Source organism: Mytilus edulis, chromosome 13, assembly GCF_963676685.1.
Source record: "Mytilus edulis chromosome 13, xbMytEdul2.2, whole genome shotgun sequence".
Taxonomy (NCBI): Eukaryota; Metazoa; Mollusca; class Bivalvia; order Mytilida; family Mytilidae; genus Mytilus; species Mytilus edulis.
The window spans coordinates 12,658,605-12,685,451 of NC_092356.1; the positions used below are offsets into that span (position 1 = coordinate 12,658,605).

The following is a 26,847-nucleotide window of genomic DNA, read 5'->3' on the forward strand; positions in this document are numbered from 1 at the left end:
GTTTTCTTCTAATGATGTAATAAAAACTTAAAATAGCATAAGCGTCTGTATACAATGTCAGGCATCACAAATTAGGGCACTAATAATATCCTCTGAGCATTATACTCAACAGTATTTACATTTAAAAATGTGTAACTATTTTGCTTTATTCTGGCAATTGACAATCCCAGCTGTAAACAACACTTTAGTTCAGTTGGCCTAATGACGCTAAACTTAATGATGTGTTATATCCATATACAGAACGAAAGTAAATTTGAAACTGCTGGGCCATACATATTGAATCAGTTTAATGTATACAAATATTGTATTTCATTAGGTTGTTTACGCATGATATATTGTTATCGAAGGTACATCCTAAAAGTTCTGCATAGAATAAAAAAAAAACATCTCACAAATTAATTTGAGAAATATACATGTACACTGTGGATAAAACTGTTTTCAAATACTATGGATTTTCTATACAAACTGTATCTAGGTTACATCTGTCAAGTTCGTTATCAAAATTTAAGAACAAATACAATATTTTATATATAATTTGAAAAAATATTTACTGATAATTAAACTTTGTTTTGTTTCAATGCTGAGGGTTTTCTATCATACCAATCTTCTTTAACTTTGTTCGTTTAACTTCTATATTTTCCGTCGTCACTTATTAGTAATTAGAAGACGAACTGCATGTCTGATTAACCACATTTCAATTCTGGTATCAATGATGAGTTTATGATTGGGTGCGTGTGAAACTTGCTTAATTTCATTTTCTTTAATATTATTTCTATTTCAAATCCACAAATTGCACTGCCATCACCAAAAATAAAAGAATATTTAGATGCGTATTTTTAATTCCGCCAGGGTTTTTTATTATCTCATTCATTTTTTTTTAAAGTGAGGTCTATGCACTAGCTATTTCTATAATCATGCGAAATCGTAGATGATCAGAAATCAAAATATAATAATAATAAGATGTGGTATAAATACCATTTACACAGCCCTCCACAAGACAAATCATTACATAGCAGTGATATAACAATTTACTACTTTAGGTCACTGAGGACCAAAAACCCGTTTAGTCAGGTATTAATAACTTTTATCCATCAATAGTCTTACGGTTTAAAAGGGTTGTGCCTGATGTATAGATATACAGCCACATCCGAACAGAATAGTAACGCTAATTCCGATGCCTCGTGTACATATAGCTCGTATTCCTTGCAACAATTAATAAGGGATCCGCAAGCGGTCTCTTGTAACGCAACTTCTTTCTCCAATATACAAAGTATTTCCAATAGAAGTCCATCCGCGAGCTGCATTAAGGACAGCTTCTATTAGTATTACAGGACCCTCCTATTGAATACATTTGTTTTTGTCTAGAATAGGCCTTTTTATTTAGATTGGACCGTTAGTTTTTTTGTGTGAATGTTTGTACACTAATAATTTTCCGGGCCTTTTATAGCTTGTTGTTCGGTGTGAGCCTAGGCTCCACCATTTGTCCATGTTGAAGACCATGTAATTATCATTAAACTATAACGGTTTATCTTTACAAATTATGACTTGGATAGATAATGTCTCATTGAAACTCAGACCACATCATCTAATGTGCATGGTTTATTTTATTATTGACGTAAAGTCTTTTTCATTTATTTATTATAATTATCTACTACTAAGGCACACTGAAGTTGGAATGGGAGAATATATGACAAATGATAGAAATTTTGGGATACTATGCCAAGACGTTATTCGGTTGTATTTATTAATCATATAATAAAGATATACGGTCACTGAGCCTTTTTTTAAGCTGTATGTTGTGATGAAATGACGCTTTTGTATAGATGATTCGGCGAAAAACATCTTTATATGCATTGTAGGTCATCTAAATGATAGAATTGTGAAATTGCAAAAAAAAATAGAAAAAGGTTCTTAGTAAATGCTTAAGAATATCAAAAGAAAAATCTTGACCACCGTTACCTTTTTATCTGCAAAAAACAAAATAGACATAGGTCATGTAATTTCCTTTTGATTTACTTTTAGTTAATAAAATTGAGAATGGAAATGGGGAATGTATCAAACAGACAACAACCCGACCATAGAAAAAACAACAGCGGAAGGTCACCGACAGGTCTTCAATGTAACGCGAAATTCCCGCACCCGGAGGTGTCCTTCAGCTGGCCCCTAAACAAATATATACAAGTTCAGTGATAATGAACGCCATACTAATTTCCAAATTGTACACAAGAAACTAAAATTAAAATAATACAAGACTAACAAAGATCAGAGGCTCCTGACTTGGGACAGGTGCAAAAATGCGGCGGGGGGTTAACATGTTTATGAGATCTCAACCCTCCCCCTATACCTCTAGCCAATGTAGAAAAGTAAACGCATAACAATACGTACATTTAAAATTCAATTCAAGAGAAGTCCGAGTCTGATGTCAGGAGATTTAACCAAAAAAATAAACAAAATGACAATTATAAATAAATAACAACAGACTTCTAGCAGTTAACTGACATGCCAGCTCTAGACTTCAATTAAACTGATTGAAAAATTAAGATTTCATCATATGACTATCAGGCACAATCCTTCCCGTTAGGGGTTTTATATCATACCATCATAAAATATATGAGAAGAACATAACCCGTGTCATGCTAACAACTGCTTTTTGAATAAATGTGTTTAGTTCCGATGCAAAGACCCTATAAGTGAATCAATATTAACGCCAAAATATGCAATCTTTAATGACCTGACAACAGTATCGTAACAATATCCCTTCTAAATAAGTCTATTTAAAGGTTTTGTTAGTTTCTGCGGTGAATACTGACATTTCTGTGCTTTATAAAGAATATTTCAATAAAAAATTGGATGTGAAATACCTAAACGTATAAGATGTCTGCATGCTGAGCTATATTTATGAATGATGTCCTTAAACATCATTCGTAAATATAGCTCCCCTTAATATCCTATTTCAAAAGGAATTGAAATGAAGCTTAGATAATCTTACTTAAATATTTTGGAAAATAAAAAAAAAAAAACACAAGAAAGTGTTCATTTAAATGAAAATTCACAATAATTAATTGCATTTCTGTTCCGCACCTTTGTGACGTCATTGAAATGTAGACTGACATGTTGTTCTGTTGTGTAACAATCCAAGGTGTCTTTAGACACCTAACTAACTTAACAGCCCACAAAAGCATGTACACGTAAAGAAAGGGACAAATCTTTGGGTTTTTTCGAAGTTCCATAAGTAGCTGTTTCAAAATGAGCGTCACTGATGAGTCTAATGTACAAAACGTGCGTCTGGCGTACTGAATTGTAATCCTGATACCTTTGATAACTGTATACGGTGCAGGAAATGCTTACTCTTCCGGAGCACCTGATTTCACTCCCGGTTTTTAGGTGAGTTCGTGTTGTTTCTTAATTATTATTTGTAACTGTGTAAATGTCCTTTGGTTTTGTGAGTCTTTGTTAAATCCTTGGTTCTGATTGCTATTGTCTGTTTATATTACAGTTATTGTCCATTCGGTTTTGATGCGTTTTGTTATTTGATTTTACCACGTTATTATGGACTTTCCGAATTGATTTTCCTCTGGGTTCTGTATTTTTGTAATTTTGCTTTTTACACCACTGGGTCGATGCCAAATGCTGGTGGACGCTTAGTCACTGATGAGTCTTATGTAGACGAAATGCGCGTCTGGCGTATGAAATTATATTCCCGGTACCTTTGATAGCTATTTACACCACTGGATCGATGCCACTGTTGGCGTACGTTTCGTCTCCGAGGATATCACCAGCCCAGTAGCCAGCACTTAGGTGTTGACATGAATATCAATTATGGACCAATTTCTATGAATACGTGTTTTACATAACATTGATTTTTTTCTAAAAACTGAGGATATTCTTATCCCAGGCATAGATTTCCTTAGCCATATATTGCGCAACTTTTTGGAATTTTGGATCCTCAATGCTTTCAACTTTGTACTTATTTGGCTTTAAAACTATTTTGATATGAGCGTCACTGGTGAGTCTTATGTAGACGAAACGCGCGTCTGGTGTACTACATAATAATCTTGGTACCTTTGATAACTTGTTATAGCAATTTGTGTGAATTAAATAAATAATCATGAATACAGTTTATATTTAGTGTATAAAACGACATTAATATAATCAACGTATAAGATAAACAACTTGGTTGAAAGGAATTATTTTAGTTTATTGATGTTTCTTTTGACGTCAAATAAAAAAAACATTCCCCCTAAATCATTACAAACCATCAGCGTATTATCTTTTTTGATAAAATGCATTCCATATGGCTCTATCAGTTCATCTGATTTAGACAGAATTTCTCTATAATGTTTACCATCATTTGATATCACTATTACAGTGTTTGTTTTAGTATTAGTCACATAGACGTTCCCCTCGTTATCTGTTGTTACTCGACGTAAGTTTTCGTATTTCTCATTTTTGAATTCCCACAATATTTTTCCATCTAACGAGCAACAGAAAACTGATGTTAAGTCGCTACAGACAAACCTGTCTTTTTCTACAGTTATGTCGGAGATTTCGTTTGACGGTAAAGACACAGAACGTATGAATAGACCTGTCAAATCCATCACATCAATTTTTTTCTTCCCAATATTAACGTATAGTTCATTATTGTCATATGATATTCCCCAGCAAGATTTACTGGTTTTGATTTCACTATCGACAGAACAATTTGAGATATTTGTTATAAGTATAGTTTTATCAACTGTACAGGACACTGCAACAGTATTACTATCTATCTGTGTTATTTGCCATGGATGATAGGGCAGACAAATATGATGGATTTTAGTACCGTCATAATTACAAATAGTAAGTTGTTTATTATCACAGTCGGCAAACACTAATTTTTCATCTATTTTGATACAGTCCAAACTGCTCGGCTTTACATTAATTGATGATTTGATATTCAACTTTTGACGGAGTATTAAAGAAACAGGAAGGCTGTGTACGACAGGTGTCTGAGCTTCAACAAAATCAGTGGTTTCTGAAATAAAATAAAAATCAACGAATTATATTAATTAAACAAGCAATTGGTTTAAATATTTTATAGTTAGCCACAAATAGAGGCATTCCAAAAACCATCGAAGAGCAATTAATCCATGAAGAGATAAGTAAAAGTTTATGAACATCTTGTCTTTCTTATCATGTTTTGCTGTTAAAGTTTCTATCTATCTATTATAGTATTTAAACTTATAGGCAGCACATGTTAAAATATCATTATTTAATATCAATAATTCTTCTTTAGAAGTTGATGATTTTGACCATTGTGTAAACTTATTTGTCGTACTGATTACTTTTGCTTTTCAGAGTTTCAATCTTTCTATTATATATTGACAGACCTTAGAAACGCAACACTCGCCTAGTTTTAGTTTTTCATTTAATAAAAACTAATACGTATGAAATAATAAACTGAATATAAAGTTGAATCATTCTTCATCGTCTAAGGTAAGTTTGAAATTCGAAAATTAAACTGATTACGTCACGCTTAATGACTAAAGCATGCAGTAGGCACAAAACATGTTTGTTTCTTCATTCTTGGTTATGTCAATCGTCAAAAATTAAACACATCTGTTAAAAATCCAAAATTATTTACAGAAAGGTTAATCAATACTGTTGAAATGTTTTTAGTCAATTTTTCTCCTTCTTTTTGGTCCATTACCATCCATTTTGGTTTGCAGTACTGTTGTGTACACTGAAACCTTTATAAACAATACAAATGCAGTTTATGTGGCATTTAGGCATATGAGAAACATTGATGATGTAAATCTGCATGCCAAGGCATCCAACGACGATGTAGCCGTTAGACTGTGTTGGATATGACATTGCATAATATGATTAAAATAACGTAACGTTAAACTACATGTTGACCTGGTGCATAGGTGGTCACTAACGAGTTATGACTACCTGCTTTGAAGTTTCATGGACTTAAAAAGTAATTTTATATCTCGAAATTGTTCTCAAAAGAAATTGCACTAAATACTTTCTGTAAATTTTTGACGACTTGATATCAGTTTTCAATTCTAAAACGTAGCAAGTAAGAAAATTAACAACTTTTTATAGGTTAGAATATGGCAATGGACCAACGAAATATTTAACGAAGAAAAAATTCTCAAAAAAACATGTACATGAATGCGCATCTAATTTCGATTCCGGCAATTCGTGCGACGTCAAAATTTCGCGATATTGGATTGTCCGAGGTTATTCAGGTATTGACTTCTCTATTCAAAAAGTAGTACTGGAAGCATGATTAGCAATGAAATGAAAACAAGAAAAAAATTAACAAAATAAGTCCGCCAGTGAAGTTTCCAGGAGAACGCACAACACATTTATTCTAAAGCTTATGTTTCCATTTACAATGTCCTTGTTTGATGGTTTATTCTCGATTGGAGACTTTTAACCCAAGAGTTCTAAATTGTTTTGTTGAAATCACCCTTTCGGTAATTTTACAGATACCATCACGGGTTAGTTAACCGTTATGAAATATCCGGTGATAGCTGATTTGTTCCAAAACTACAATCCTGTTCACTTTTCACCAATAGGACCTATCGAATAAGACTTATTCCTGGTGCCACATGTTTGCTATGTTGTGTATTATAAACTACTGTTAGCCTGTTGGTGGTTTTCTTTTTTATCCAGGTCGTTGTCAGTTTATTTTCGACTTTTGAGTTTCAATGTACCTTGTAATCTTTCGCCTCTCTTTGGGTTATGTTTCAAATATTTTGTTATGATATGATACTTTACTCCAAACGGGGAGATTGCGCTTGATTTTCATATGATAAACGCTTTTAATCAGTTTAATTGATGTCTAGAGCTGACATGTCAGTAGCGGCTGCTAGTATTCCTTTCTTAATTTATGTTTCATTGTCATTTTTGTCGAGCCTGCGACTTCTTCGCAAACACGAGACGTAGCGATCCTATATCCCGTCGGCGCCACCGGCGACAAATATTCAGTCTGTGGTTACACTTTTTGAAATTTTAATAACTATCTCGAATTTCTACCAAACTTCGACAAAAGCTGGTTTATGATCATAAGATAGTATCAAGAAAACAAAATTTGTAAAAATAAATCCTGTTTTTCTGTATTTAACTTATAAATGAACTTAGCTTTTCAGCCAGTTACCATTTTATATACTCCGTCGTTGAATTTTGAAAAGAAAAAAAAAGAAATATTTGTTTTAACTATCCTGGATTTGTACCAAACTTGGACAAAAGCTTGTTTATGATCAATTGACTTACTTTTTCTTCCAGTGAGTAAATATTACATGAATTTGGCTTTTTGTTTTAGACATAAGATGTATAAATTTTTGTTTATTAAATTCATAAAACCAGTCTGTTGTTACCTTCCTTTAATTAAAAAAAAACAGAAACAAATATTTTGATAAATTTAAAATTATTTGGTTCATTTTTCATTGATATAATATAAGGTATATTTAATTTTAACACTTAAAGTTATTCGCAATCTAGTTACCAAAATAAAAAGGTAGGAGTGTTGCAGTGATATTGGTGCTTGTTCCGCTTCCGTTGGAAGGTTTAGAAAAGGCTTTGGATATTTTTCTTAACTGCTCTTCCATTTGATCGTCAGTCTCAAATAAGTCCGCTTCTATATCGAAGTCTAGGCGAACTGGTTCTGCAGTTGTTGTTACATTCCATAGTGAGTATTCTATAAGATTGAAATAAAACAAAATGTAAATTTGAACAGTCGTCAAAGATTTTCACGGACACATTTCGCAGGCAATAAAATCAAAAGAGTTGTTTTTTTCTATTATATACTTTATCAAATTCTTTACCGACAGTTTTGTCTATTTAGATATATACATTGCAAGAACGTATTTTGGAAGTTTTCTATAGAATTTATCTATTTTTTATACTGTGACATGTTTTCATATTGTGGTCTTGTACCATGTGAATATTATCTTTTAAATAACATAGATGATGTTTTCTGTGTACAAGTCGGTGTTTACTATCGGTGACAATCGACTGCATGTAGACAAAACACGATTTAAACTACATGCAAACATTGAGTTTTATCAGTGGGACGTAATTGAGTTTAGTTAACGTGTAATTTACACTAATTAACACAACACCGAATTTAGGTAAATGTGAACACGGCGTATGTTTTATATGTCACATATGTGGGATAAATCCATATCGGGTATCAATCGAACTTATGCAATTGAACATCAATACGTCATCATCACTGTCACATCTGTTAACTTATTGCGGTTTGGAAATATCTATATGCAAGGTATCCGACTCTTTAAAATTGAGGTCAATACAGAAATCTACTAAACACACTATAATTCAACTTTATCAAATATTTGAATGTTTTTTGTACATGCATAAGGCCGACGCAGATCATATATTATCAAACATCTGCATAGATATGTTTTTTTCTTAATTTTATTTGAAGCTTTTTTGTATAACATGCGCTACTTAGGTTTAGGAAAAAAGACAATCGCTTGAATTCTTCCGTTGCCATGGTCGTGCCAGTAGAACATATGCTAGTGTGTAGCGTGCGTTTTGTGGTGCTTTTAACTGATGCTCTCCAACTTAGTATTTTCTTTTGCCTTTTCAACATTTTATTTATTGGAGCTACTTTGATGTTTAGACGAAACTCGCGTCTAACTTACTTAATTTGAATCCTGGTATATATGAAGAGTTTATATATTTTTAGTGTAATTGCCACGCTTTCTGCACGTAATGCTCTCCTACTTCGTACTTTATTTGGCCTTTTTAACTTTTTTGGATTCGACCGTCACTGATGAGTCTTTTGTAGACGAAAGGCGCGTCTGGCGTATATAGTAAATTTAGTCCTTGTTTCTATGATAAATTTATTTACATATGTCGTGCACCGTCTTTTCAGTATTGCGCGGGTGTGATTTATGTACAGAAAAATGTGTATTTATCCACCCTTTTCCAGTGTCGATTGAAATTTCCAGCCCTTTATCCCGGTAAAATGAAAGTTATTTTTGTTTAGACCTGAAGATGGATGAAATGGAAATGACAAAATCAAATCAACATCGATAACATAATCAATCATGCACTCTGATCATTTTACTTATTAGTTTTGCTTATTTTATTTAGCACTTCACATATATTGTTTCTAAATATTTGCTGATTGCTAAGAAAACAAAAAAATAATGAAAATTCATATGATTAGGTAACCACTTAAAACAATCTATAGAAATATACAGTATTAAACATACTTGATAAACATAGTATCTTAATATCATAGTTGTGATATTTCGAAAATACTAGTTCTAATGACAAACCTTCTACGGGTAAAATAACCATATCAATGCTCTCAATAGAGGATGCCTGAATGATCTTCCAAATTTTCCCAATAAACAAAGACAAGGTGGATTGCAAAATCTCATTTGTTTCCATCATTTCCAGGAATATTTCTACAATCAGAACAATACTTCCTCGTGTGGCAACAATGAATTCAATTCCACTTAAGTTTTCGTTAATCTCCGTTTTCAGGGAATTTAGAATATCAATAGTATTCCCGATATCAGATTCTTTTTGGAAGATGATCTGTACACGGACTTTTCGTCTTCCTACAAAAAGAAATTAAATATTGTAATAGAGTTCTGTACATCACATTGAAACTTTAATATAAAAAGGTTAATGTTTTCAGTAAAGTCATACCGAAAATATATAGCCCCCTCGAGGGGTTCATAGTAAAATCTCAAAAACTCTGTGAGAAAAATTCAAACGGACAATCCCTGATCAAATGGCAAAATCAAAAGTCAAACACATCAAATGAATGGATACCAACAGTTATATTCCTCAGTTGAAACAGGCATTTTCTTATGTAGACAATGATAAATTAAACTTGGTTATATAGCAAGCCAAACCTTTCACTTGTATAACAAGTCGCATCGAATTCCATTAACTTGACAGCGATGTGTGAACAAAACAAACAGATATAATAGTTTAAAAATGTCATTTAATACGTGTACAACTTTCTGTTTGAAAACTACTTAATATTCAAAAGAAATGAAGAGCGGATGGTTTACAATACTTTCGTTAGAAATTCAACAAAAAGCATTAACATAACAAGGGATATGCTGTCAAATTTTCAAACTTGGTTTTCAAATAAATCAAGATAAATAACGCCTGAATGTCAATGCTAAAAATGGCAAGTTTCAACCATCGATTTCTCATCAATAACATCATATTGAAAATTAAAGAGCATTGATTAGCCGGTTGATAGGTGCACAAAAACTACTTAATTTTTTATAATTTATCTTCATAAGCGGTATAGATAAAAAATCATTCATTTTGAACTTGACCTCCAATTGTGTCATTCTTTACAACATATTATAATTTAGAATCCATTGTAGAAGATTCCATTGCTTAACCTGCAATTTGGCCATGTTGCAAGGAAAATAACCTCTGAACAATAAAAATCGTAAGTATCGTACTTGATCTCTAATTTGTCATTAGAATCATCATTTGAAAATTACTGAATAAGCGGTCCAAGTAACTGCACGGACATTCATGTGCCAACATCCCGCCGTACTTCACCAATTAATAACTTTTTGGAAATTGAAGGAACGCATGCATCACCTGCCGTAGAATAAATCCTTAGACGGAATTTAAAAATAAAAACTAGTACACCCTTAGTAAAACAAGGGACTAGCCGAGTGTGCTTGTATCTTAAGACTGCAAACGCATGTTTTCTAGTTAAATGAGACAGAGTTACATCGTTTCCAAAATGTCTGAAGGGTCGACTATGGTCGTTATTCAGTATAACGTTATTGGTTAAAGTTATCTGTGTTTGAAACACGCTTATGTTAACAAACTTCGTATTAAGTGACCAAGCATGAGCATTTACTATACATTGAGATAGACAAACATCATATAATTTTGTAGCGATGTGTTTCTACTGAAAAATTGGAAGTATACAATTTGAAAATTGTTATCACCCAATTTGTCATTGATTCTAGTTCGAAGACATTTTCTGTGTCAATATCGAGTAAATGATCAAGATATATAATTGTCCCTCTAATTTCTAATGTATCTTTATTTGCAAGTTTACTGGAATTAATTGGATGCAACCACCTACTACAATGAGGGGGAAAATCACAGTTTTTTTAATATACCATTTTATTATTTCTTTGACAGATGAAGAAATGTACTAGATACCTAGTTATTCATAAATGAATCTCCCTAATGCAATGTTGTAGTTACGCTGTTTTAAATCAACATAGAAAAAATAGAATATTTACTTTAACCATCTGAGAGAGTAAAACAATTGTTATATTTATGTTTGTGCCATTAAAAGTTTTGAACAACAAATGAGTGCAATCAGCAGTCATAAAACTTCTTCGGAAAACTTATAATTGATATTTTTTAAATTCCTTTTCTTTTCACTGATTTAATGTCGACTGTTTCTAGATAGGTACATGACAACGGTGTGTCAAGCGTTCCCTGTCATTTTTTTCTATATTGATCTTGCGTTTGTCTTTATATACTCGGCTTTAATAACATTTTCGTTAGACTTAAACACACAAAATGCGAACATTTAAGAATGGTACATACCTTCTAATTTTTCGCTCTTCAACATGGATCTTAGATTTAACAGACATCTATCGAAACTGTCTCCCCAGAAAAACTTTATTGGATGATTTTCGAATCTCACTGTGAATTCAAATATGTTAAACAAATATTAATATATACTGCATATTCCTCGACCCATTATATAATAAGAGTTCAGCACTGTAATGTCTCGCTAGCTTTACTGACCATTCTGTTTTATGTTGAAAGTTTTAAAGATAAAGGTTTTACTAACGGCATCACATAAACTTTACATTTTAACGATCTATGGTAATGAGGTCATTGTCTGAATAATCCTGCCAGACAGATATGCAAACCCAATAACAACCCACAATTGATACCTTTGAGGAAAAAGTCGTAAACACCAACCAAGAATACGTAGAACATATTATAGACAAATTGACATGAATGAGTTGAGCATGTCATGAAAATGGTATAAAAAGATATCAGAGGGACAATGAATCTCGTTTGTCGAAAATATACAGACAACGTCCGAACAAAATGTGTAAGGTATGAATACTTTTGCGTATTCCCTTATGTTTTATGAGTGTAGAAGTATGCATATGCATTGAATAAAAGTAGACTTGTACACCGTAAAATATTTACATACACCAAATATAGTTGACCTATTGCATTCAGTATTAGAAAAACAGACCCAAAACACACAAAATTAACTTTAACCACTGAACCTTTAAAATACGGTCAAGGTCGGATTACAACTGCCATATAGTTATTCTATTACTCATAATTAGAGAAACATTATCATTACAAAAACTCTTAACTTTTCAAGTAGTCACTGTTCCATTAAAATGAAGTTAATGACAATAAACATATGACAGACGGAAACAGGCATCTATATAAAAAGTATGAAGCATCTAGGTCGTACACCTTCAGCCATATATGGCTTTCGATAAGTAAGCTACCGCAGCTGCCAGATAACTATTCCTATGCCGAGCTTTCTGAGTCAAAAGTCGCTTGCTCGACAAAAATGGGTAGCTTCATTCAACCTGATCAAACAAACTCTTTACAATGTATATCAACCAATGAACGAATATAGGAACGAAATCACATATTCTTAACTTTATTTTTTGTGTGAGAAGTGGTGGGTTCAATATTATCTCATAGGTAGCTTAACCGCCTTATCTTTGTTTGTAGTGTGAGCAAGCCAAACATGAATTATTGACTATTGAGACAACAATTGGGTGTAGCACTCACCCTTAATGAGTCTTCATATCTTACTTCCCTGTCGCGACTAGATGTGGTTATGTATTAGCCATCCTTCACAATGACAGATATTCACTAGTAAAGTAAATATTTTACTGTCCTACAAGGGAAGTCTAGGGTTTGCAATATTTTATACCACAGCGAACCCTTCAGACAATAAGTTATAAAAAAAGGAATTATTATTGCCTTAAGATAACTATTACATGTATATCTCACATCTCAAGTTCTCCAGTTCCTTCAAGCTGTTGTTATATTTGATCTGCATTTGAATATCCATCCTGCATGTCTGATGTCCAATGATCTGGTACTCATAATTTGTTTTTTGGAAAAAGTTGCGATCTATTCTTTTGCCAATACCACAAAACTGGTCGAAGTAATTATCAAATTCCTCCTTCGTCATTGTTGTACTGCTGCGATGGGCTAGCTGGTTTCTGTAGCGACGTATACGTTCTATGTCATCTGATAATTGTATATCTTCTTTGTCTGGAACATTTCCCCATCCTTTTGTAGGGGGTGAAACCAACTCAAATTGTCTCAACAATTTATAAATCAATGAAATATCGAATGAATCGTAGGAATTTGAAGATTGTAATTCACGTAAGCAATTTCTTTGATCTGCAGAGAAACTACATAGATGTGAAATGCACTTTTGATACAATTCGCTTGGAGAAATAGTTGACCGTATGATATCTCGAAAGATATTTGGGAAAGTATCAATGATAGCCAGCGACATCCTTGAAATACGTTCTCTGTTCTCGCTCTCATCATCAACAATCTGTGTTACTGCAATTACAAAAGCACAGACATTTCATTTTAATGCTATAACAAATTTGTTCATGTTTAATGTGACTTTAAAATTAATAATGCAACTACACAAGTTTTAAATGTTATCATCTCCTTTCGAATCAAGAAGCAAAAAAAAAAACTGGTTTGTTGATCGTTTTGAGATATATGTAGAATGAAAAATAAACCTCATTACCATCTTTAGTGCATATTTCTGATAGATGTCTATTTCGACTGTGAATTGATCGTTTCTTATTGGGAGTAGCGATAATCTTTTTTGTCACATATTATATGCCACATAAGTAATTTTTGATATATTTTAACTTAAGAAAAATACCAAATGCGTACGACGCACCTATATTACTAGGCAATTAGACCAGATATTCCTTAAATACGATATTTTGCTACTTGTACTATTTCAGAGAGTTTGTATAATTTCAAGCGAAAGTCTTTCCATTTTCTATGAATTCACACAGGAATTTTCCTCATCGTGTTACCAAGCAAAATGACATTTTTTAAAAGCATTATTTTTATATTCATAATTTGTTATCAATTTTGTTGATTAAGTCGTACGGTGTCAGCTAGATGTGTATTTAAATTAATAACTTTTTGTGTGCCCCTATTGTACTTCTAGGAACGCATCAATGACAATGAATCTACTTCCTTAAAATGAGCCGAAACTGAACGAAGGTGTGATAAATGTTTATGAGATCATGATGAGCATATATAATAAAGTTCAGACAACTATCTCACAAGACGCTTTTATTCCCACAACAAATGCACCATTTTGCTGAATATCAATTTTATAGATAGAAACTCTATGCTTTCATTTTTCACTGTAATTCTTCAAGATAGAGAGTTCCAGAAATGATAAAAGATGTTTCCTTGCCTCCCCTACCCTAACGAAAGAAAATGACCGTTCCCTAATATATTATACAAGAATGCACACTCTGAAATGTCTTGCCTTCTTTACTAACCATTGATAATATGTTGATAGTCCTAAATAAAAAGCTTTACTACAGCTATCACATAAACTTAACATGATCCAAAGCAATGAGGTCAAGGTCATACAAACTGAACAAAAAAAGATGTACACCTTACAATAATTCAATCCACTTAATTTGGTTGACCTATGTGGCACCCGTCGTGTTGCTTATGTTATAACAAATCTGGTAAATATTCTAATTCGGTAGGTCACATTCATGAAAGGAAAGGGGATTGTAGTTCGACGTGAAGAACATATCCGATATCATTTGTGAAACGGTTATACCATAACGGTCAGCCAACTCGTGATGGCGTCCGTAAAAGTTTACGAGGGGGTGATTTCAACTTTACCATATGGAACTCTTGGTTTAATAGCTTCCTTGTGAGCAGCAAACCTCTATCAACAAAATCATGATATGAAATGCAAGCACGGGAATATTGTATCAATTTGGAGATATATACCCCGTATGCAGGTGCTTCTGGAATGTTGCTACTTAGAAATGGAAAGTTCATAATTGGAAAGCTGAAATCATCTCTTTTGTCGTAAAGTTTTGTTTTCAACCGACCCTCATTGTCAATTTCTAGATGTAAGTCAAGATATGAGGCCTACTTAACTGTATCCCTTATATCCTTTATCTCTAGTTCGATGGGATAGATGCGTTCAACATAGTTACCAAATTTTTGAATTATTTAGTGCAAGAACGTCATCTATATAGCGGAAATTATAAAAAGGATATTGCTCACTTCTTATCTTTCTTCCTAAGAAGTTCCTGTATAAAGTCAGCCTCCCAATAATAAAGAAACAAGTCGGAAAGAAGAGGGGCACAATTGGTTTCCATTGGAATGCCGACAGTCTGTTGAAAAACACTTCCTCCGAACGTAACAAATATGTTGTCAATAAAAAAAATCAAGCATCTTGATATGTCAGTTTGAGACATTTTTTTTAATCAGAGTGATCCTTTACAAAGTAGGATTCAGCCCACCCTAAGAGAAGATACTTGTATCTTCGTTGGCCATTCCTTTTTATGAAACAGAGCAATACCAACTCTTTCAATTTGTTTTTTAGTTTGGACTGTGGAATACTTGTGTAAAGTGTAGAAAGTCAAAGGTTTTAATACTATTGCAAGATGAAAGAGAGTTAGATTGTATGTACTCTAAAAGATCTTTGGAATTTTTAAGTATCCACATCTGATTCAAGCCACCTCTAGAATAGGCAGTTTCACAATAACCTTGAAGCCCGTCTTTGATTGCAGATCAAATAGATGTTAATAATTAAGAAAGAGGTTTCGTGGAGCACTTGGAAGACCCAGCAATATACCATTGTTAGTAAGGACACTTGTGTAGTTTAGGTATCCAATACAGTGATGGAAGTTCAAGTTCTTCATCTTTGGTTGAAATTCCAAAAGAACATAGAACAGACCTATGATAATCCAATATTTCCTCTTTAGTAAGTGTTTTGAGGTTATTTCTTGAGTTTCCAAGTGAGTAGTTAATACCTAATTCGTTAATCAAGCAGTTAATGTAATGAGTTTTACACACAAAAACGATGTTGTTTGGTGCTTTATCTGCGGGGACAACAAGATATTTGTCATGGAGGTAGGATAAGTGTTTTGCAACCTTTGGGTTTTTAAAGACTGTCGTAGCATGGGCATTGATAGACCCATTCAGTTTCATCATTCTGATTTGTATTAACGACGTCACTGCCTTAATCCATTCGGAAAGAGTGTCTACGTCTTCCTTCTCGCGCTTAGCCCATTGCCTGGCATAATGCTCGACTGAATCCATTAAAATTTTAAAATTTTATTTCCAATTGATGGATTTATGCTCACGATATTTCGGACCTTTCGACAACACATTTCACAGGAAAGTATAGTCTACAATGTTGAGTTCACCGGTAATAACGTGGCCAGCCGGATTATAAGTGAATTGGGAACTAGCAATCGGGAGGTTTAGACTTGTAGTCGTCAATAATGAGTTCCTGCAAAACGTGTTTGTAATTGAAATGTTTAGTTGCAATAGGTTTGGTATAGGTATAAGAATGATTTGTACAGACTGATCTTTGAAATCAGGAGGTATTTTCGGTTAAACTAATTTATGATGAAGGATATTGTCTAAGTTGACGCCATCGATACTTCTGTTTGCAAAGAAAAGATTAAGAAAAAAACGGTCCTCTTTATCATCTTTTCCAGTGCCGACTGGTTTGAAAGTCTGTAACTTGCAATATCCGAAATTATAGCTGTAACTTTGTATTGGTTTGAATGAGGGTTTGTAACAGTGGTTTCCAAACATAAATTAAACAGCAAATAAAGTTTTGAAAGGGGTAATGAATAAAGTTTCCTGCGAATGTGTCGCAGTTCCAAATTGTCTAATCCAGTAGACCTCTTTTTGTCTACGGAGAGAAGATTAGGATTGTTAGTGCTATGGTATATTTTTTCGATAATGCGAACTGTCATAGAAACGATGGAATGATCAGGCTGATTAAAATGCTGGTAAAGAATGTCTTTTGCATTGAGGTTAATGTCTGATCTATGACCGTACATACATTTGTTTAGCCTTCCTTTCGTTTCACGGACGTATACCAATCCCCAAAGGTAGCACTCTAATCCGTAGACGACATTTATCGATTTACAAGTCATCGTAACTTCTGGTAAAATATGATTTCTTTGTTCATTTGCTAGTGAACTTAGCATCTGTTATAAAAATTTCACAAGTTTTGCTGTCTTTGATCTCACATTTCGAAATGCGATAGTGTTTATCAGAGTAATCAAAATCCAAAATATCTTTAAGGAGAACGGAACATGGCTGTATATGTGTAATATTGCTATTGTCACTAGTCTGATGATCTGAATGAGTCATGTTTGAGATATTAGTCATATCTGGTGATGCGAGACTGACGTTTACATCATAAAACATTTCCATACACCAAACATAGTTGAGCTATTGCTTCATCTTTTGCATATAGTATAAGAAAAAAAGACCCAACTAAAAAAGAAACGTTGACCACTGAACCATGAAAATGCGGTCAAAGATAAATGACACCTGCCAGTTGTACATGTACACCTAACAGTCCTTCTATACAACGAGTATACTTGACCTATTGCTTATAGTATCTGAGATATGGAATTGACTATCAAAACTTAACTTTGTTCACTAATCCGTGAATTGAGGTCAAGGTCAAGTGAAAACTGTCTGACGGGCATAAGGATCTTGAAAGGTAACCACATACCAAATCATATTATATATATTCATAATAAGAGAGAAATTAACATTACAAAAAATCTTAACTTTTTTTTTCAAGTAGTCACTGAACCATGAAAATGAGATCAAGGATAATGGACATGTGACAGACAGAAACCTCATAACATAACGCATTTATATACAAAGTATCCAAGTCTTCCACCTTCTAAAATGCAAAGCTTTTAAGAAGTGTGCTAACGCCGCCACCGCCGTAGGCGCCGACGCCGGATCACTATCCCTATTACCAGCTTTCTGCGAAAAAAGTCACAGGCTTTTTGTCGCAGGCTTTACAAAAAATTACAGTAATGAATAAGGCAACAGTAGTATACCGCTGTTCAAAACTCATAAATCCATGGACAAAAAACAAAATCGGGATAACAAACTAAAACCGAGGGAAACGCATTAAATATAAGAGGAGAACAACGACATAACACTAAAATGTAACACACATAGACAAAATCCCACGAGAATAATATATATAACATCACAACCAAATACATGAATTTGGGATAGACAAGTACCGTGACACGTCTTATCGCAATGTGAATTTACACTCAAAATTAAGAGAAAACAAACGACACAACGTTATAATGTAATACACACAGAAACGAACTATAATATATACAGTTTAATGATATTTTAGCAAACCCGTTGCATTCCAATATTTGTATTATCATTCGTCAGTCGATCATTTATTTATAAGACATGTATCATTATTGAATTATTTTTTAAAGTTTGCTAACAATACAGTCAGTTTGAAATTCACTAGTTATGTGACTCACCATCAATTTGTTTTAACAGTGCAAGATCTTGAAGAATATCAGTTGAATTTATATCAGACTGGAAGATTGTTTTGTATAATTTAGCGCTAAAATCTTGGTGAAGGAATTTATCCACTCTTTTTAGTATCTTCTGCACTCTCTTCTGAAATCCTTCATAATAATTGTCAGATACATCATCAAACTGTTTACAGATAACTTCATTTGTTGCAATAAGTATTCGTTGAATATCATCGGCGATTTCAACATCTGTATCGTTTGGGGATAATCCCCATTTACAAGACGGTTCTAAAATTAGATTTTCATACCGTAATATTTTATAGCATAATTCTATTGTGAACTCATCTATATTTGGCAGCTTTTCCATGACGGATATTTCTTTTTCTGTTAGAGATGTACGTATGTCCTTTAGTTGGTATTTTACATGTAAAGCTCTAGGACTTATACATTCCTTTAAGATTGTTTGCATAACTTTTGGTAAGATTTTCAAAACAATATTGCCTAGTTTTGCTTGTCTCCCTTTGTATGTGACAGACATATTCCTGATAAATCTCCGTGATATAAACTGAAAAATATGTAAGGAAAGTTGCATGTAGTATGATTCAATGGCATAAATTGATAACATAGTAACATAATTATCATATGACTTGCATATCTATAAATACTTGAATTGGATTGGTCAATTCGAATTATTTTAGTTGTGTTCTTCAAACGCTTTGCTTACAACCGTGGGAAAATATGAATATCTTGTTTAGTCTGTTCCGATCGTAATCCAACGTCATATGCTTTTTGTGAATGAGCTACCTGATGTCATAGAACGCTGACGTGAGAATATAAGATTGATTGATTGTTGGTTGCTTAACGTCCAGTGGCGAATATGTCATGCATATTCAGGTCGAGAACAAGTTCACAATAAATACAATAGGTAGGTTTTGTTATAATAGAGGCCATTTGGAATGATGGTCGGGGAAATTGAACTGCCACTGAAAAATGAGGATATATTGGATAGGAACAGAAATTTTGCCTTGCAACAGGCCACCTCAAAGAATTGTTGCAAGGGTTCTTAACGTGCAAAGAGCGTGGCACTCTCTTTACACGAGACATCTGACTTAACGTCCCCATTCTGACCGGACGTCAGTGCGAACTTAATACATCCCGCACAGCCAAACGGACGCCCCACTTCGGCAAGCGTTTTACTGCCGGTCGGGAGAAGACCAAGTGACCATATGTTTATTCCTCAGTCACCCTTGGGGCGTAAGAATATAAGCATTTTACGGGGAAATTACTCGATTGTGACACCGCAAATAATCACATTACAAACGATGGTAAAATGTGTATACGCCATTTTTGTATACATATAAGACATTTAAGAACAATTCTATCATGACGTCCTTCAAACGCTTTGAGCACACACCCGCGGTAAAATATGAATATATTGCCAGGGCTGTTCCGATTGTACTCCCACGTCTTATGCTTTTTTATGAATGAGGTACCCGACGTCATAGAAAGATGACGTAAGAATATAAGCATTTTACGGGAAAATACACGCTTTTGAAACCGAAAATCATCACAACAAGGAAACGTAAACAAACGTTGCTAAAATCTGGTATAAGCCAATTATTTTTATACATATAATACATAAGTAAATTATCACTTAATTTCATCCAAAACTATATAGATACGTTATTGAAAATAGTTTAAGCACGTCATTAATTTAGTTTGCTCCGTTCTTTTACGACAATTTAATAGTGCGTTTTTTTATGGGAACGGCAAATATTGTCCTCGACATAGAGCGCTTCGATCCAAAAGAATTGCCGTATTTGTCCTATTAGAATCGAAATAATTCATGGGGGCTTGAATACATCGTGATTTTACCCCGGGTTGTTCCTTTATGCCGATATTTTACCCCTCGCTATCGCTCAGGGTAAAATATTTTTCATAAAGGGCCAACCCGTGGTAAAATCACGATATATTCAAGCCCCCATGAATTATTTCTTAATTATTATTTAGATTCATCCAAACCTATTTTAATATGTTATTGTAAACAGTTGAAGCATTTTACTTATTCAGTTTGTTCTGTTCTTTTACGTCAATTTAAAAGTGCGTTTATTTATGAGAACGACAAATAATGCCTTCACCTACAGCGCTTCAATCCAATAAAAAGTGCCGTATTAGAATCGAAATAATTCATTTTCGCTGGTTTAAATTGCATAGAGGCCTTGTGCGACTTCAGGCGCGGAAAGAATTAAGGTAAGGTAAGGAAATTAGATGCCATTTATAAAGTCACATGATAATATAATTGTATTTTTGAACTTAAAAGTTCAAATTGAATGGTTCAATTCATGAGCTTGCTTTATCTTAACATTAAATCTATTAAAGTAATCTACATTTTCTCTCAGTCAGTTTACGATTGGGCATAAACAAATAAGATAACACTTCTCTTTGTCGTCTTCTTTTATTAGTCACACCCAAAGTATTTTAATCAGTCCCTTTGATCATTGTTTATGAATTAGTTCATGATATCTGATCTGATCTCAAAAGGTCATTCTGTTTATTAAGATATAACTTAACGGTCATTTACATTAAGGTAAACAAAAAGGTTAAAACAAATGCTCGAATTAATTGACAAAACAACCTTTATACTTTTACAAAAACGTAACACAAAATTATAACGAATATTAAATCAAATATTTAGAAATTCATTAAGTGTAATCCATTTTTCAAAAGGCGAATTGCACTTTTAATTATAGTTTATCTTTATTTTTTAAATGCGTAGTAAAGTAAATTACTGTTGAACTAGATCAGGAGTGCATATATTTGTTACAGTTTCTGATTGGCATTTGTTTACAATATTTTATACAGCTTTTCTGCATATTTTTATGCAAAAATTTGAAAGGGTTCCGCGGAACTTAGTGTCTCGTCTACTTTTGCTGTTAGTCGCATGCGCAACAAAAATGGGTAATAATTATTAATAAAATTCTCTTGATACTAATTATATAAGCTTTAGTCCAAATTTGATAAAAATCAAGGATGCTTTATTAATCTTATTACTGTTTAAAAATGTTTAACTGCAGACTGTACATGATGTATGCAATGATATCTGTCAGAAAGTTATATACATTTATAAGTTAAATACAGATCAACAGTATTTTGTTTTACAACATTTACTTCTGAATATTATTTTATGATCCGAATAAGCTTCTGTCTAAGTTTGGTAGAAATACGGTTTATCTTACGAAAGTTATGAATATATATTTCAAAAACTTCAACCACAGAGTAAATTTTATGTGAACTGTCTGAAAAACGAAGTCCATATTTAAGTAAAATACGGATAACAGGATTTGTTTTTACAAAAGTTACATTTGGATACTATCTTATGATTACAAACGAGCTTCTATCCAGTTTGGTAGAAATCCAGAATAGTTTAAGAACTTTAACCTCAAAGCGAATATTTGTGGGCGCAACCGACGACGCCGACGACGACGATCGAATGTAGGATCGCTTTGTCTAGCTTTTGTAACAAAAGTTGAAGGCGGGATAAAAAATAAAAATATAAGAAAATAAAAAAATAAAATTATACATGAGTATTGATGAAAATTGCATTTTTTATTTTAAACTTGTATTTTGTCACCAATGAAATCGATATTTGAAGCTTTATTTGCACATGAGCAGCGTGAAGGAATACGGCATTGTATATGTTTGTTACGTTTTGTGGGAAGTACTATTTTGCTTTACACAAATATTCTTTCAGTCCATTTCTAAACATCAAACATGATATTTACATCGTTGCGAAAACTACGACAGTCGTGATAAATTTTGACATAATTGGATCACCACCATTTGAATATTTGTGAGGTAGTAACAACGTTTGATAGGTTAATTTATTTTTGGTTGCTTAACGGCCCGTTGCAAATATTTCATGCATGGTCAGAAAAGTAGTAAAAACGAAGGTCTGGCACTACTATAATCAAATGTAAAGGGTTAGCATTATATTATTTTTGATACTTTAAACAGAGGAAGTAGACGCTATTGAGACCCAACTTAATGACAAGTTGAAACATGCGTTTATTTAAAGTGGAAGCATATGACAAATAATTTATAAAAAATAACAGAATTAAAAATGGAATAGTGTTTGATATTTCCAATAGTAAGATGGAAATAGACAATACCTGTTCCTTAATGTGTCATCTAAGCCCAGAATACCACGGCATGGCAGTGAAACAGACCAAAATACACGAAGCAGATCCATGGAAAGAGGGGTATTTGTGTTTAATGAGTTCAGGACATTTTTCTGATCAAAATGGATACAATTCAATACGACTCCGGAATATTTCTCAGGGAGTAACAGTGTTTACAAATTTTGTTAATACGTTATGAATTTGCGTTTAAGTCACTGTATATCTTATTAATAATTTGAAATAATACTTACAGTACAAAATGCTGTTTATATTGTCCGAAATCACAACTTGTGCTAGGTAAAAACAAATTATTCAATTGGCCTGTTCCTGTTTCAGAAACAGTAAATCCACTTAAGAATTTCAAATGCGTACAATGCTAGCTACACATAACGCTTTTGGTTCGATGAACCTAAGTACGCTGAAGTTAATGATGTGTCATATTTACGTAGCGAAAAAATGTCAATAGAAAACTACTGAAGCTTAGATATAAATTTAGTTTAAATGTCCAAAAACAATGTATCCCATCAGGTTATTTACGCATAGCATATTGTTATCTAGGGTACATCTTTCAATTGCTGCATAAATTTGTTTTTTAAATATTAGCTTAATATAAAATTACCTGTTATTTAAACTGGCTAAGGATCTTTTATCCCAAAAATAGATTACCAATTCTCTTCAAAACGTACTTAATGTGCCTTTTTATCTTTTCTATTGGAGTTTCATTTATAAATCATATAACGACAAGTTTGTCAGGCGTGCAGAATTTCAAATTGTATAGTTTATTTAAAGTGGCTTCTTTATCTTTACAGTTAATCTTTTAATATAAAATGTCTTCAATCCGTTCACGACTTAGCATTTACAAATAAGGTGACATTTATCTTCATCATCCTTTTTTATCAATCGCACCCAAAGCGTTTAAATCAGTCCCAATTGTCCAGTATTTATAGTTTATACTTTAAAAAGTTATTTTGTTATAGGAAGATAGATCTTTACGGTCATTTACAATTTTGACATTTAAGTTAAATATGTTTAAAAGTCTGTATGTGATATGTCGTGAGATTGTAAATATGTGTTATTTATGAATCATCGAAGGTTCTGTGCATGATCTATCTGCCCTGATATTTTTAGATGAATCGGACAACCCGTTGTTGGGTTGCTGACCCTGAATTGGTAGTTTTAGGGAAATTTTGCAGTTTTTGGTTATTATCTGGAATAGTATTATAGATAGAGATAAACTGTAATAATGTACAGCAAAGTAAAACCTACAAATAAATCAACATAATCAAAATAGTCAATTGACCTTTTAAAGAGTTATTGTTCTTTATAGTCAATTCTTAAGAATTTTCATAAATTTGGTAAATTTTGTAAACTTTTACAATAGATTTTAACTACAGGGAAAGATTCTTGGGTTCATTAAATAGAGATAATTGTAAGCAGCAATAATGTTCAGTTAGGTAAAATCTACAAACGAATCACCATCACCAAAACACAATTTTTGTCATGAATCCATCTGTGACCTTCGTTTATGATATGCGCATAGACCAAGGTGAGCAACACATGTACAGGCTCTTTTGACGCAAACATATATGGCAGCTTATTAATTGTTGTTTTTTTTGAAGCCGTAGTTTACCGATTGTCACATTATAATAAACAACGTAAATAATCAACAAAGAAGCAAGGATATTGAGCACGTGTACAATCAGATATTACTTTTTATCGGTCACCCACTGTCTATATCACTCTGCTCAGCAACGAAATGCAACTATAAAAAATATTTTTAAAACAACACGCAAATTGTTAGGTAACCCAAGTGCTTCGGATTAGTAATTGAGCATTTTTTAAAACAAGACAAAAGTAGAAGTGATGGTTACCTAGGTGCTAGAGACCAGAAATATCTCTTATATACTCTCCTGTTGAAATATATGATAAAGCGTATAAAACATGGCTAAATCTGTATCACATGCTGTATCACCCTTGACCAATATTAGCCTGAGGGCCTTTAGGCCCTCAGGCTGATATTGGTATCTCGGGATGATACGGCATGTGATACAGATTTAGCCATGTATTATTCTCTATATATCACGGCTTTGTGACGTCAGAAACGTTGATCTGACCTTTGTAACTATTACCCGGACATATCAACGACGTCATAATGTTTGAACCGACGTTGATAAGTTACGTATGACCTGAAGTTATCAATAAAGGCAACAGTAGTATACAGATGTTCAAACTCATAAATCAATGGACAAAAAACAAAATCGGGATAACAAACTAAAACTGAGGGAAACGCATTAAATATAAGAGAGGAGAACAACGAAACAACACAACAATGTAACACACACAGAAACGGACAAAGCAACAGACAAAATCCCACGAGAATAACAAATATAACATCAAAAACAAATACATGAATTTGGGATAGACAAGTACCGTGACACGTCTTATCGCAATGTGAATTTACACTCAAAAATAAGAGAAAACAAACGACGCAACGTTAAAATGTAACACATACAGAAACGAACTATAATATAACAATGGTCATATTCTTTCGGTCTGATGATGAATCAAAGAAAAACCTGATATTGTAAAAATAACAGCTGCTCGACACAATATGAAGCTCACTCGACAAAAAACTTCATGTTGTGACTCGCAGCTAATATTTTACGATATCATTTTGCAGAACACCGGATAATCGATACATTTCAGTGACGGATCCATGCGTATTAAGATACCCGGATTTTTACGAGGAGGTTCACGCTAAGGTCACTTTCATACAGAAATATTTCTGCGAATTGCTTTCTGGAAGCAAGCAATTAAAAAAGGTAAACTTCTTCTAAATGTGGACAAATTAAAGAATTGTCTTAGGAAAAAGTAAATGTTCATAAGTTTAATAATGAAAATAATTTGTTTATTGGCAACATGGACTAAAAAGAAGAAAGGTTTTAGCAATTGTGTTCGAATATATTGAGGAAAAACCTTTGTACTTCTAAAAAGATATATCCAATAATCACAACGCAAGTTTTATAGCACGTTACAGAAATACATTTAGTGTAATGAACTTTTTTTAAAGGCAAATTATATCTTTTTAGTATAGCTTATGTTAATTTCTTTTAATGTGAAGTAATCTGTTAAGCAAGAACAAAAGTACAGTTTTTGTTACATTTTCTGATCAGCATTATTCTTAGATATTATATACAGCGGTATTCATGGTATTTGTTCAAGAAGATAAAATCTAAAACAATATGGTTTTTACATGAAAATCAATGAAATTGACACTATCACATTTCTAAATTGCATGAATTTGCAAACGAAACATTTGAAAGTATGTTTTGTCACTGATAACATCGAATATTTAAAGCTGTATGCGCACTAGTGCAGCGTAAAGGAATAATGAACAGTTACTTTTGGTTACGTTTTGTGTGAAATACTGTTTTGCTTTATTCTAAATCAAGGGTCTGTTCATTTCTGAATATTAATCATGATATTAACAACGTTAAGAAATACAACAGTCGAGATAAACCTTGAAATGACACCATCCTTGGGAATATACGCGAGGTAGTGAAAACGATTAATTGATTGACTGTTTGTTGTAAAACGTCCTATTGGAAAAATTCTATACATGTTCATAACATTAGTGATAACAAAGGTCTGGCACAAAATATAATCATTGGTAAAGGGTCAGCTCAATTTATCTCAACATTTAAAGATGAGTCAAGACTTTTTTTAAATACTTATACAGAAGTTGAAGACTTGTTAGCAAATAGAGACATGAACTTATTGAAAATGGGAGCTTATGACAAATTGATAAGAGCGAATTTAGGAAATAAAATTCGCAAGGGTTCCGCGGAACCCAGTAACTCGATTCGTTTGCTGTTAATCCCAGGCTCAACAAAAATGAGTAAAACAATACAAAAAATATTCCTTTTGATACTATCTTTTGATTTTAAAAAGCTTCTGTCCAAGTTTAGTAAAAATCCAGGAGGTTTAATGAATCTAATAATTGTTTTAAAACTTTAACTGCAGACTGTATGTAATGTTTACTGGAAGATAAACTAAGTCAATTAATA

The 26,847-nt window shown here is 32.9% G+C and overlaps 1 protein-coding gene across 1 annotated transcript; it reads right to left on the minus strand.

Moving 5' to 3' along the window:
* Nucleotides 1-4,177: 4,177 nt before the first annotated feature.
* On the minus strand, nucleotides 4,178-23,200 carry LOC139500970 (uncharacterized). Its single transcript, XM_071289904.1, has 7 exons — nucleotides 23,032-23,200; nucleotides 18,606-19,167; nucleotides 13,036-13,602; nucleotides 11,581-11,679; nucleotides 9,303-9,590; nucleotides 7,499-7,690; nucleotides 4,178-5,014 (listed from the first exon to the last, which is right to left on the minus strand). Exons 2-7 carry the CDS (start codon nucleotides 19,138-19,140, stop codon nucleotides 4,188-4,190), a joined length of 2,508 nt encoding a protein of 835 aa, XP_071146005.1. The 5' UTR covers nucleotides 19,141-19,167; nucleotides 23,032-23,200; the 3' UTR covers nucleotides 4,178-4,187.
* Between the last annotated feature and the right edge of the window lie 3,647 nt (nucleotides 23,201-26,847).

Excerpts from the sequence above, each read along its gene's own strand:
- LOC139500970 (XM_071289904.1), bottom strand. The coding sequence starts at position 19,140 with ATGTCTGTCACATACAAAGGGAGACAAGCAAAACTAGGCAATATTGTT. Across the intron at positions 9,591-11,580 it reads GAAGAGCGAAAAATTAGAAG|GAAGACGAAAAGTCCGTGTA; the intron begins GTATGTACCATT and ends TTCTTTTTGTAG. Across the intron at positions 5,015-7,498 it reads ACTCCTACCTTTTTATTTTG|AAACCACTGATTTTGTTGAA; the intron begins GTAACTAGATTG and ends ATTTTATTTCAG.